Source organism: Anopheles darlingi, chromosome 3 (assembly GCF_943734745.1).
Source record: "Anopheles darlingi chromosome 3, idAnoDarlMG_H_01, whole genome shotgun sequence".
NCBI lineage: Eukaryota > Metazoa > Arthropoda > Insecta > Diptera > Culicidae > Anopheles > Anopheles darlingi.
Genome location: NC_064875.1, coordinates 68,075,968 through 68,088,467, shown reverse-complemented (window position 1 = coordinate 68,088,467; position 12,500 = coordinate 68,075,968). Strand labels below are relative to the sequence as shown.

Genomic DNA, 12,500 nt, shown 5'->3' with positions numbered 1-12,500 from the left:
AGCTCTTGGACGCGCCGTTTATTTGATCTGTCAAACACACTATCTCAACCACCTACGAAACCACCTCTTGATAAGCGGTCTGTTGGTCGTTTTCTCCGTTTTTCGTTGGTAGAGGAGCCATCCGCATCTGCCCCATCTTTCTACCTTGGCAGCGCATGGGAGGAATTCAAAATTCGCATTACGCTGCAGCATTGTTACTTCACACAAAGCTGCTAATTTATGGTTTGCATTGGCATCGAGTCGCTAATTGGTAGCAACATAATTGCGTTTAACTATGTGTGTTTTGGATTTCATAAGCCATCCGGTTCATCTTTCATAAGCCACCGCGGCACGTTACATCGGATTAATCGAACGAATGTGCTGTCTTTTTCGCAAGGATATGCATTGCAAAATATTCGGAATTGATTATGATTTTACATGATCAATTATTCAGAAGGATCATCAAACCGATTGGATTTTGTATCTTTTGAAATAATGTAAATACGATTTGTATGTTTCAGGGAAATTTGAAAAATGTTACAGAGTTCTTGGGTTAAGTTAAACAAAAAAAATACATGCAATAGGATTTTATTGATATGCGAACTGCAATGAAAACCTGGAATGAATTTACTTAACTATAATATTGGACTTTATTTAACGCCTTCAAAGGCGATTTAAGATGACAAAATTTAAATATTCTCACCGGAACTTCTTCACTCGCACCGGAAGCAATCAATCTGAGATCGTTGCGGTCATTGGGAATTTGGCAAGGTGACATTTTTATTGCTACTCCATCCGTCCGTCTTTGTCAGCAGCATTCCTCCAGTGTATAACCTTGGCATACTGAGGTAATTCAATTGCATTCTCCTTTTTACATGATAATAACAAAAGTACCCTTCACTGTGCATAACTTTGTGTAGCAACAGTGCCATCGGGGGAAAGTTTTTTGCTCCAAGTGATAGCCAAAAAATCATGAAGCCGAATCGAATAAACCTCCATTTATGTCTTGTCTTGTCAGCGGCTCCTATGATCCCGTAGGCCAAACCGTTAGAACAAAAGCAGCGTTTTCTAACAAACCGATCACTTTCATCTGTTAACAGAAAAAATCATTCCGACTAGCTTCAGATCGGGTGTTACTAGCGGACGCATCAAACCGTTCATCCATGTTCCAAACGGCACGCGCTACTGTCAACTACCGTCCTCCAACTCTGACCCCTGGTCGATAAGCATCGACGTGCGTGGTCCCGGCACGAAGTGAGGGCGCGCGCTCGATGGCAAAAGACGTGCTCATCTCGCGCAACATTCGGTGGTCACCCAAAATAAAAAAAAAACATGCAAAGCCTAATACTGCCGCTGCTACTGCCGCGTACTGATGCTGCGAGTGTCATTCAAAGGTCTATAGACTCATCCAAAGACGACACACGGTCGCACAAACACACAAATACATCGCAAACCATACATACAAATATGCAAACGAGCAGCACTAGCACCCGAGCACGTGATAAATGGTGCCGATTGCGGCCATGTCATCTGAGTCTCCCCGCTTCCTGCCTCATCGCGGTGATCGTTCCCGGTATCTCTTCTCCGGTGCCGCCTCAAGCCTCTTATTTGCCGTTTGTGCCCACGGTTCACGATTGGCGTGAGGAATCAGCGGTATAAAAGGAGCTGGTAAGCATCTTCTCCGTTTATTATTCTGTCCGCGCAAGGTACGCAAGTGCGCCGCCAACGGCAGCCTCACATCTCGCTTTCGCTGGTGAAAGAAGCAAGCAGCAAGGACCAACCCGTTTATCGTGTCGGAAGGATCGCCGAAAGTCTGCAAAATGAAGCACGTGGTGAGTTGAGCGAACGTGAAGCCAGTGAGAGGGCTGCATGTGTTGCAATAGAGTGTGCGTTACGTTGTCGAAGCTGTGCAGTGAGTTGATTCAAATTGTGTTTTTACTCAAGTTGGTTGGTGATATTTCTACAGTTTTGTGCCGAGTTATGTGCAAGACGTATGTTGAAGAAACATAGAAAATTATTTGGCTAGTGGTTCCCATTAATTCTTGCAATTCGGTAGATTATATCGGAAGAATTTATGAGATTGGGATTGTTTAGTTGAGTAATAGATAAAATTGTGTTAGGAAGTTGTGTTCGATCGTTTAAAGTGATCTTACGAACAAAATCGATTGGATTGATTTGGTTTACTATACAATTTTACAATCTTTTATGTTTTACAAAGAATGATTTAAAAAAATCGTTGCATCAACGGTGTTTGTAGTTAATTCAAATTAATATAAAAACATAGAAGTCATAAGGCTTGAACAACACATAAAATTCGGCAACTGAATGAATATCTAATGAATTATGCAGAGGGTCAAAAGCAAAACGGTAGAATCCGGGATCAACAGGAAATCCAAAGTTATGTCCTCTCTATAAGCAGGACCATTTCCTGCGCCATGTTTCGGCGGCCGCTTGTGGCGCATCTTCCTACAAAAATTTCGGTTGTTCTGGCAAACATAAATTAGACTTATCGCAACATATTTTAGCACTAACCCCTTCGGGCGCATCTTTCGGTCATCGACCATTCAAACGGCGCATGGCTGGAGAATAGACAGAAAGCATCGCGACATGCTTAGAGTGTGATAGACTAAAGAGCCTCTTTATCGGCATTATTTTTTAACATCGATTTCGTCTAGATCGCCATCTTCGTTGCTCTGGCCGTGTTCAGCTGCGTCATCGCTCGCCCACAGGATGAGGTTCAGCTAGTGCAGTTCACCAATGACAACAACGTCGACGGAAGCTACCAGTTTGCGTAAGTCTTATACCCCCTTTTGATCGGGTTCGTCCGCTTAAGGTCTCTGGTTAATGTATGTTCTACCTTAAAATTCGCCTAATTAACAGCTACGAGCAGAGCGATGGACAGAAGCGCGAGGAGCAGGGAGAACTCAAGCAGATCGAAGGTGCCGAGGAGCCGTCGCTTTCGGTGAAGGGATCGTACGAGTACACCGATCCGACTGGTCAGCGATACCGAGTGGATTACGTTGCCGACGAGAAGGGATACCGTCCGACCGTTACCAAGCTGTAAGCTTGCACCGCATCATATCGTTCCGTTTGAAGCCATCGGCAGGGAATACAGCGAGATTTTGACCAATCAAAATGACAATGCATTAAAGACTCAATTGTAAAACAATACGAACGTTGCTGGTCTTCTTTTCAATTATTGTGATATCACAAACACCCGTTAGATCATCAATTAATTCCGCAAATTCATCGCAAAATTAAAAGGATAAACCTTTTTTTAAATAATTTGGCGGCTAAAGTGAGAGCAGGGATATTTCGAATGACAAAAACTCTGAAAGTATGCAATTGGCCAAGGGGTGCCCGGTTGCTTTGCTGAAACCATATCTGCTTGAAGACACAGATCACCAAGACGTTGCGGGGCATTTGGAGATTGAATGTTTCGTTAGAAAACATCCTCTGCAAGGCTTCAAAGTGATGCTGAACGAGTTCATAGCTTAGCAAAGTTCAGCAAGGAGCAGGAGTTTTACAGCAAAAGCTCCAAAGCGCGAGAAAGCATAAATGGGAAATCCAACTCTTACCGTTGGGTAACAGGTTTTTAGCGTTTAAACGTTTCGTTGACGTTGTACGATTCATTTCTTGGACGACGATCCGCTCCATCAGCAACTGTCGGTTTTCAGCAGAAATTATCAGCAAATTAATGTCCCATCACTCAACGATGCTGCTCGTATATTAAATAATCAGAGGACAATTCAAAATCATCGTGTTGTCCGCAACAAATCATTTATGCTTTTTTATCTTTTATCGCCTATCATGGCTTGTAATGACTGCTTTTATCACCATTTCAATGTCCTGTTTTTGGGTTGCCCGGAGGAATTGTACATTGCTCGTTAAACCATCATTTAAATGCAATCTTTTGAACCTATTGTAACTTCATGAATGTTTCCAAACTGACTGTTGGATTGACATGCATAAAACTACAAAAAAGTGGTTGGAACAGATCTTTTGATGACGAACAGATGGATTATAAACAACCTTTAGTAAATTAGCAACGAACGTTGCTCCATCTGTTAAGCGAACTCGATCACTTCCTACACCTCTCGTTGCACCTCTCGTCATAACAGATTATGTAAACATTGCTCTTTGGTTCTATTGATCATGCAGATTAGACAATACTGTAGATTGCCCATGGTGGACAAACACGCGAATAACCGCAAAACGTTTAACAATCAAACGTTTCAGTTTGGTACCGAAAATCACTTTATTGTCAGGAACATTCCATCATGACTTCCGATGCTTCGATCACTCGTTTATCCGACGAGGGAGAGCAGCACTGCGTTAGGGATCGGAGCAAAGCCTACGGGCGGCGGCTTAGTCACAATACGATACCCATTCTCATCGGACTCATAATTGTACTCGTAAGTTTTTCCATCCGGACCTTCGTATCCGTACACTCCCGACACCGTCAGCACTCCCGTTTCCGGATTGATGACACCCTGCTCCTCCCGGAACTGGCCGTCTTTCGTTTTGTACGCAAAGTTGTAACCCTTCTCATCTTGATTGTTCTCGAAGAAAATCAAATTTTCGTCCAAGTCTGTAGCCGGAGCAGCCCGAACGCCCGACTCAACGGCAGCAAGGACGCAGACAATCAGAAGGCCGAACGTAAGCCCGCGCTGTGGAACGAATGAAAAAACTCAGAAACGACGCTCAAACGCAAGATTCAACCGGTCGATCGTTTGATTGCTTACCATCTTCATCGATTACTGTGGTGTGACGACGACCAACGCTGAAAACGATATGCCGATCGCGTTCGTGCAACCGAAACACAGAAGCTGACCACGAGCGGGTTCGTCGCTTAAGATGCTGTCTTTCGGTTTACACATTCACCCGGCCGGCTTACGACCTAAACCAGATGCTTTAAAGACGCTAATGAAGGTCATTTGCAGTCGTGGTAATGGTTTGCAGGAAGCAAAGAGGTTACATGAGGTTACGCTGAGGTTCTATTCAATGCTCGTAGAATTGTTAGGTCGTGCTTTAGTAAAACTTGATCGGTTTTTTTTAAAACAATCTTTTGATCATGTTAGTAGATAGTGTTCGAATGTAAATTTACAAATCATTCCGGAAATAGCCATCATATAACAGCGAAAGCAGATGCGTATCTAAAACACCTTAAGTAAGGCCAGCGGAAGAACAGGTTTCCAGAACAGGTTGGAGATGATGCTGTGTTCATGCTACATTATTTCCACTCGATCGGATGATATAGATTCTTCGCCGAAATTGGTGCACAACATGCGATTAGTTTGCTCTGAGCGTGATATGATTTCGCCCTGGAAACAACAAACGTCGGTATTAATTTGAGTATGCTCGTTGTTATGCTATTAGCTCAACATAGTCACTGATCATTTTTAAAACAATCAATTCTCAATCAACTTTAACGATATCACAAATTCAGTATGATCTTTTTTATGATATGTATGCCACGAAATGCCTTTTTATACTGAACCAAAATTGAATTTGACTATTTTAGCAAATCACAAACAAAAAATGAAACCAATACGTATTACCTTCCGTTCTTTCCTTTTTATTAATTTCTCTATTACTAATCAGTGACACAAGCACCAAGAGCGGAACACAGTAATTTCGTGGATAGTATGCCAGTTTCGGATGATGGTTTCATCGAGGGTGCGTATGAAGGCAGGGGTGGATATGAAGGCAGAGGTGGAGGAGCTGGTGCAGCTTCCGTGGGAGGTTGAGAACCACTAGGAGCTGTTCCACTAATATAAGACCCCTCAGGGCCAAAAGAAGGCAATGGTGTTGGTGGATTTGGTAGAATTGGTGGAATAGCTAGAGAAGAGAGCGGATCTCCTGTTGGCCCGGCGTACGGGTTTTTGAGGAAAGGAGCACTTGGTTTTGCGCTTCCAGGAGTACTGTACGGCTCAGCAGGGCCCGTAGCGACTACATCCGCTGAGGTCAGGGGATAGATTTTCCGGACACGATATCGATCCCCGTCCGACACATAGCTGTACTTGTGAGTTTGTCCGTCATCATCCGTATACTCGTAGCTTCGAAACACCACACGGGTTCCAGTCGAGGGAACGATCAAACTATGTTCACTAAAAAACTGTCCATCGTTTGTGCGATATGCAATGCTGTGGCCATTTTCGAAATTATCACTGAAGTAAAACACCAGATTACTAGCCACATTGCCGAATGGAGCGGCATTCAGTACACTTAACAGCGATAAAAGTGTCAACAATGATGAATAACATCTTGGGGGTTGCTGGAACGAAAGTTATGTTGATGCTGGAGGATTAACTTTGATAAAACGATTTTAAGTGGACATTTCTTACCATTTCTGCGGCAATCACTCCCCAGTTAGACAAGCTGCTTTGAGAGTGGAATTTATACTGATGAGCTGCAACTTGGTAGAGCGTCTTTTATCTGTGAACAGGCTTGGGACGTCGTATTCTCAAATACCTACACTACGAAGATACCTCGAATCTATTCACCGTCAGTCCATTCAACATGCAACGTGTAGAATTTGCAAACTTATTTATCTAACACGGTTCATTGGTTCACTACATCTGAGTGTGTCCACAGCCTGGACGGAAAAGAATCCCAGGAAATCGCACCTTGGGAGTTCAGATTGAAACAGGTTTTGGAACAGCCGCCCACCACACATCGAATGCTAAATAGAAGATCCTTTAGGGATAAATCGCGAACCGCCAAGTTTTGGAAGATGACAGGACAAACAGAATGCAAAAACCGTGTGTATCTTGGTTCTATTTCTTTGGCTTCTCGTATCAAGCGTTCGCTTCATAAAGCCGTTTTTATTTCCTCGCTGTTTTAGCCTTTGAATGATGTTGCTTTATTCTAAAGCATGGTATCTCGTAACGCATAAAATGAATTAAGTGCTTTTTGCAGTTTGTTGTGATAAATTTGCCAAGATTCCACCATGACCTATTGCCGGTAGCTACAAAGAGCTACGAAGCTGACATTATCAGAAGCAGAAACCTTTGCGCATTCAGTCGAATAACCATCAATTCTTTTTTGGGCTAGTGTAGAGTCTTATATAGATATCTATGGTTACTAGATAGTATGCATCTTGTTGTAAACATAATAGACATTACCATGCATTCAGACACATGCTCAATGATTGCTGTAACTTACATTGTTAATTCGATTTAGTATGCTTCACAACATTTCTGATATAATCGTAGACCAACTTTGATGTGTGCCGAGAGGAGTGCCGAGAGGAGTGCCATGGCAAACTCACTTTCACTCTTTTATTTGGTGGAAAAAGCGTGAGTCGATATATTCGCAAGCACGGTACAAATTATCACCAACACAGAAACGGCCATTGTGCGCCGCAGCGGTATGTTGGATGCCATTTAAAACTCACCAAAAATTGTGAGCCTTGAATTTCATTCGTGTTAGTATCTAATCGATCGATGAATGTTTGTGTGTGAGGAAAGAATCCTGTAGCAGGGTAACGCATTCCATATCCAAACGACTGTTCAGCAGAACGAATTGGTTTCACTAGCTTACTTTCGCCTCTTGACGCACATCTCGTCACGCACACCTGCTGGGTATGTAAAAGTGGTAAGCGAATTCGTGTGCTATTTGGCATTTAAACTAGTGAATATGATACCGTCATCTCAGGATTCCTACGTAACCTTAAGCGAATCGATGTTGGCTATGTTTTTTTTGTCTGTTTGCCTTTCAATCAGAGAGGGACGCGCCAGTTCAGCGAACTGCGTGGCGTTTGAGCATCTGAACCGTTCACCGATAGTCAGTCGTCACCGGGAAACTGCCGTCAACAGGTCAACATGAGGAAGGTAACAAGCGCTGAAGCGGAGTTGTATGGCGATCACTCAGTTACTTCAACGTTGTTTCTTTCTCTCTGTTCCGTAGGAGCTAGTGTACGGTGTCCTGTGCCTGCTGGTGTGGCTGAACAGAATCATCGCACGCCCGGCTACGGCCGTTGATAGTAATTTGGACATTTTTGAGCTGGCAAGCGAACCACAGGGACAAGCATTCTCGTAAGTCGAACCTCCAGCCTGGTGCGAAAAGTCGAGTGTTGCAAATTTAACTTACCGAACGGCAGTGGCCTCTCCGCAGATATCGAACCAAAGATGGACAGTGGCGGGATGAGACCGTACGATGGAACGACGGGAAGCTGGTGATCACTGGCTGGTATCGGTACACCGGTCCCGATGGTGTTCAGTATCAGGTGAAGTACGTGGCGGACGAAAACGGATTCCGACCACTGGGAGTACATCTGCCCGGTGCCAATCTTTCGGATCCGGATGCCTTCAGCGTACTGTCTCCGCTGACCGACACTATCTCGAGAAAAGTGTTACTATCGTTAATAGGATAAGAATTGTTGTGATAGTTAGTAAGATAATTTAACAATGCGAAACGGCTCATCATTAGACGTATTGAGGCTAGAAACGTTACTGTAAATCCCCTGTTTAAGGTGTTAACTTTAGCTGATGTAAGAAGATTCACGAAACCAAAATACAAACCTGTTTTAGCCCACCGCCCAACGAAGACGAGTGTTGCCCAAATGAAACCTTCCATTCCAACAGATTAATGGTGTCGACCTCGGCGAGGTGCTCGGCACTCGGCGCTGCTCATGCTGAGACCCATCTCTCCTAAACTTTCACGCGCTAATCAACATATAACGATCGCCGGGTCCGGTGTTTCTTCGGATGCGCTACGCTTTGTCGCGATTTTGCAGAAACATTTCGGCTCTCGAACCGACAACAGCTCTGTCTACAGCGACGAAAATGTTTAAGGTAATTTTAATTAAAACCCGTTTTATGGGAATTTGTCATATTGATTTTTTGTTTACCTTCCCTTTTTAGTGTATCTTTCTGTTACTGATACTTGGCGCTGCTTCTGTAATCGCAGCACCGATCGATGGCGATCTGGTTCGATACGAAAACATCCAAACCAGCTATGGATACAGATTCTCGTAAGTACCTTCCAGCGGGTTCACGGGGTACCGTAACTGTACAGACCCTTTTCCTTGCATACTCGTAGCTACCAAACCAAAGATGGACAGGAACGCGAAGAAACCGGTCGAATCGATCCCGTGACGGGCGTGATGCGTGTTAGCGGTTGGTATAGCTACAGGACATCAAATGGTGAAACGTATCGGGTTGATTTTGAGGCGGATGAGAATGGGTACCGGCCGAAGGAAGGGGCTGCAGTGACTGCTATTCAGGTTTTACCGCAACCCGTTTATGCACAAGGAATAAAAGAAACGGTCCTGCTGTCACTGGTGGGATAAGGCACGGATTTCGAGGCAGGCGAAAAGCATAACAATTTGATCAGGACAACGATACAGTGAGCAAGTTAAGTGCCCTGTTAATGATATGGAGTGGAACATTTAGAGGCTGCTTCTAGAAGACTATGGCTATCAATAGTAGAGAGCAGGCAGATATTCCGTGGAGAGAACAAAGATGCTCAGTACACTACCATTATATTAAAAGCATCGAAACTATGCTATACTTAGCGAAACAACAGCATTCTGTAATCATATAACATATCATTACTTCAACGAAATACAGCTCCAGCTGTGTAATGCCACATTGAACCATCTAGAATCGAAATATTGTTTATTGCTTAAAGCACTGTTCTTAAAGTGATAGTGCAGCATTTGAACCAAAACATAAGATAACTTTAACAGAGGTAAACAATCTCAACTGCACTTAATAGTATTAGGTACTGGCGTTTCCTCACCTACAAGTCCTCAGCCCATGAGCAACGACAGCAATGCCTTCTTCTTTGCCCCAGAGTCCCAGGAACTGCTACGGCTGCTGACCGTCCGTGCTCGATAACCGTTCTTGCCGCTCGTGTACATCACCATCACCTCCGTACCGTCCTTGCTCGTGTATCCGTACCGACCCATCGTCATCAGCTCTTCGTCCGGTGTGCCAACGTTTACCAGCATTCCTACTTCCTCCCGGTACTGTCCATCATCCGTTTCGTACCTTTTTCGAACCGGAAACGACACATTATAACGGATGTCCGGCATTCTGGTGGGATTTCGTGCCGCGTTCTTTACTCACATAAAGCGATACATCTCGCGCATCTGGACACTCTCGTAATTGACCAGCAACGCCTCCGAATCCTCCGAGGCTGGTGCGGCCGATACTATGCTGAGCCACAGCAACCAAGTGAGGCCGATCGTCGTAGCTTCTCCAGCAAGCTTCATCGTGATACTGACAGCAAGCAGCGACCCGTTCGCGTCTTAAAACATCATATTTTTGAATCCATCTATCGATCGATCGATCTTTGTGATGTCTTAACCAGCTCGCACAAACATACGGACCATTCCGTGCCAAAAACCACACACCATCGACCACTTGCCGCTGTCACAGAGCGTCTCGTCTGCCAGTCGTTCTGTCGATGGTCAACCGGAGGTGCGGCTGCATCGCTTGATCCTTGCTTCAAGGTGATTCTGCGCGGTATTTTTAGCATTTTTTTCTACTCTTCGCTAGTAGCACCGCTTTATCTTGAATCGTCTCACATATATAGATCCATTGAATATTCATGCAATCATCCAGCGATGATTTGTCCACCGACGCCAATGTCGAGTCGACTCCGGGTTAGAAGCTGGAATTCGTTGAAGACAATGGAATCGACCGAACACCGTTCCGTTTTCGTTTCGCGTCCACTCATTCGAGGCTAGCCAGCAGCTGGCGGAGTGGCCAGAAGTCGCGCATCTCGCTGTTATTCAACGACGCTAAACAGTATGCTAAGCAGGCGGCGCCATCGGTTTTGGTCTTGATAAGAGATTTGAGCGCAGCGCACCATTACGCAAGCCGTGCTGTTGGTGGGTGTTGGAATGTAACCCCCTTCTTCTCGTGGCATGATTCGACGAATCCCGGAAGGAATGCGAACGATTCTGTTGGTGACGAGAAAAAACAGAGATTATTATCATGCGACACTTCTTGTTCTACTGCTAGCTTCGAACTGCCTGTCCAGTCCTGTTCTGTACCCATTGGCAGTGCAACCGACAAGACGTCGATGCGAAGATGGCGACGAGAGCAAGACGATCGGTACAGGATGATGTAACTCGCGTTGCACCTTCGACGACACACGGTATGAGGACATCATCGACGCAGTTGTTCGTGTCTCTCTTCTGGAATTAATATTTAGATGACGCAGGGGCCGAGACGCCAACCTGCGCTGAGCTGAGGATGGGTGGAACCGTGGCGTGTGCGTTTTGACCTGGCACCCCCAACTGGCGACCGGGGCGACGGGACTTTGTCGTTCGAACTTCGATGTCAAAGCGAGCCCACGGGGCCTTGCGAAACAGGCTCGTTCGTTGGGTAGATGCGACCGAGTGTCCTCTCTACTACGGCTCCAGAGAAGAAGAAAACGAAAACGATAAAGAAGGGAAGAGACAAAAACACGCGGAGATCCCACCGAAGTCAATCGGGTGACGGTGCCGCGAGATGTAGGTCGCCGCTGCTTGAAGGCAGTAAACGTCCAAATTGTCCGCTGGTAGGCAGGTTAATCCCACTGCCGTCGCCGCCGCTGCCGCTGCTGCCACCATGGTTGAGGCCAACGATGCACGCTGACATAATCGATGCATCACCACGAGACCGCTGGCGACGACGACGACGATGATGATGACGATGACGAGATTATCGGAGAGTGTTTGCTGGGGAGATTATCGGACCTCCATCAGGTTGCCAGCGACTGCCGCCGACGCCAATGTCATCGCAGCAATCCTAAAAATGGAGGATGACCGAACGCAGCAGCTGGTGAAACAGTTTGAAGGAGCATCTCTTCGGCCGCGCCAGGTCGCCATGGTAACGTCGGAACGTCCTTCGTTGGTGGTGTGTTCCAGAATATTTGCCAAAAATGGGGGGAACGGGGATCCCGGGAATAGGCCGTGTGGCGAGTAGTAACCACGACGACTACGACTTCTCTCCGGCACTTCAGTAACATGCGACGGCTTTTTCGTAAGCCATCCTTATGCATAAATTAATACTAAAATGTGACTTATGAGCAGACGCGCACAGTGCGATGGCGAGCAGCGTGTTCGGAGCAGGTTTCCTCGGCCGTCCAGCCGTCCAGTGTCCTACCCCCTCCCTTCTCTCCACGTGCTGTTGCTCGATCCACTGATCCACTCGCTGTTTGTGTGTGCGCCCGGAGAAAGATGAAGAAGCTACTTTCAAGGTTAACCAGCTCGCAGTCCGGCCACCCTCCCTGGCCAACAGTTTGTGAATGGTTGTTCCAACTCCCTCGTCGCTGTCGGTCCGTCGGTTGAACCGCTCTCTCTCTCTCTCTATCTCTCTCTCTCCGTCGAGCACGGCGAAAGGCTGCTCTTCAGGGAGCTTCCACAACACATATCACGCCGTGCCGGCGTGGGGAGTGCTACACTAGACTCCTTTTGCTTCCTCCGGGGCCGGTTTTTTGGGGCCACAGCCAGGCGCACAACAGTCACCACCGAACGCTGATAGACCTGAGTAGGAGGATAATATGAATTTCGATTGCTAGAG

At 45.8% G+C, this 12,500-nt stretch overlaps 4 protein-coding genes across 4 annotated transcripts; 2 read left to right on the top strand and 2 right to left on the bottom strand.

The window, feature by feature from the left end:
• Positions 1–1,650: 1,650 nt before the first annotated feature.
• Positions 1,651–3,150, top strand: LOC125954893 (endocuticle structural glycoprotein ABD-5-like). The gene is made up of 3 exons (XM_049685545.1): positions 1,651–1,811; positions 2,655–2,770; positions 2,860–3,150. Exons 1-3 carry the CDS (start codon positions 1,800–1,802, stop codon positions 3,041–3,043), a joined length of 312 nt encoding a protein of 103 aa, XP_049541502.1. The 5' UTR covers positions 1,651–1,799; the 3' UTR covers positions 3,044–3,150.
• Positions 3,151–4,278: 1,128 nt separating this feature from the next.
• On the bottom strand, positions 4,279–4,763 carry LOC125954884 (endocuticle structural glycoprotein ABD-5-like). The gene is made up of 2 exons (XM_049685535.1): positions 4,725–4,763; positions 4,279–4,649 (listed from the first exon to the last, which is right to left on the bottom strand). Exons 1-2 carry the CDS (start codon positions 4,731–4,733, stop codon positions 4,287–4,289), a joined length of 372 nt encoding a protein of 123 aa, XP_049541492.1. The 5' UTR covers positions 4,734–4,763; the 3' UTR covers positions 4,279–4,286.
• Positions 4,764–7,784: 3,021 nt separating this feature from the next.
• Positions 7,785–8,494, top strand: LOC125954881 (larval cuticle protein 65Ag1-like). The gene is made up of 3 exons (XM_049685532.1): positions 7,785–7,814; positions 7,891–8,018; positions 8,098–8,494. Exons 1-3 carry the CDS (start codon positions 7,806–7,808, stop codon positions 8,354–8,356), a joined length of 396 nt encoding a protein of 131 aa, XP_049541489.1. The 5' UTR covers positions 7,785–7,805; the 3' UTR covers positions 8,357–8,494.
• Positions 8,495–9,680: 1,186 nt separating this feature from the next.
• On the bottom strand, positions 9,681–10,966 carry LOC125954882 (larval cuticle protein 1-like). The gene is made up of 2 exons (XM_049685533.1): positions 10,056–10,966; positions 9,681–9,977 (listed from the first exon to the last, which is right to left on the bottom strand). The coding sequence occupies exons 1-2, from the start codon at positions 10,199–10,201 to the stop codon at positions 9,737–9,739; spliced, it is 387 nt and encodes a 128-aa protein (XP_049541490.1). The 5' UTR covers positions 10,202–10,966; the 3' UTR covers positions 9,681–9,736.
• Positions 10,967–12,500: the final 1,534 nt, after the last annotated feature.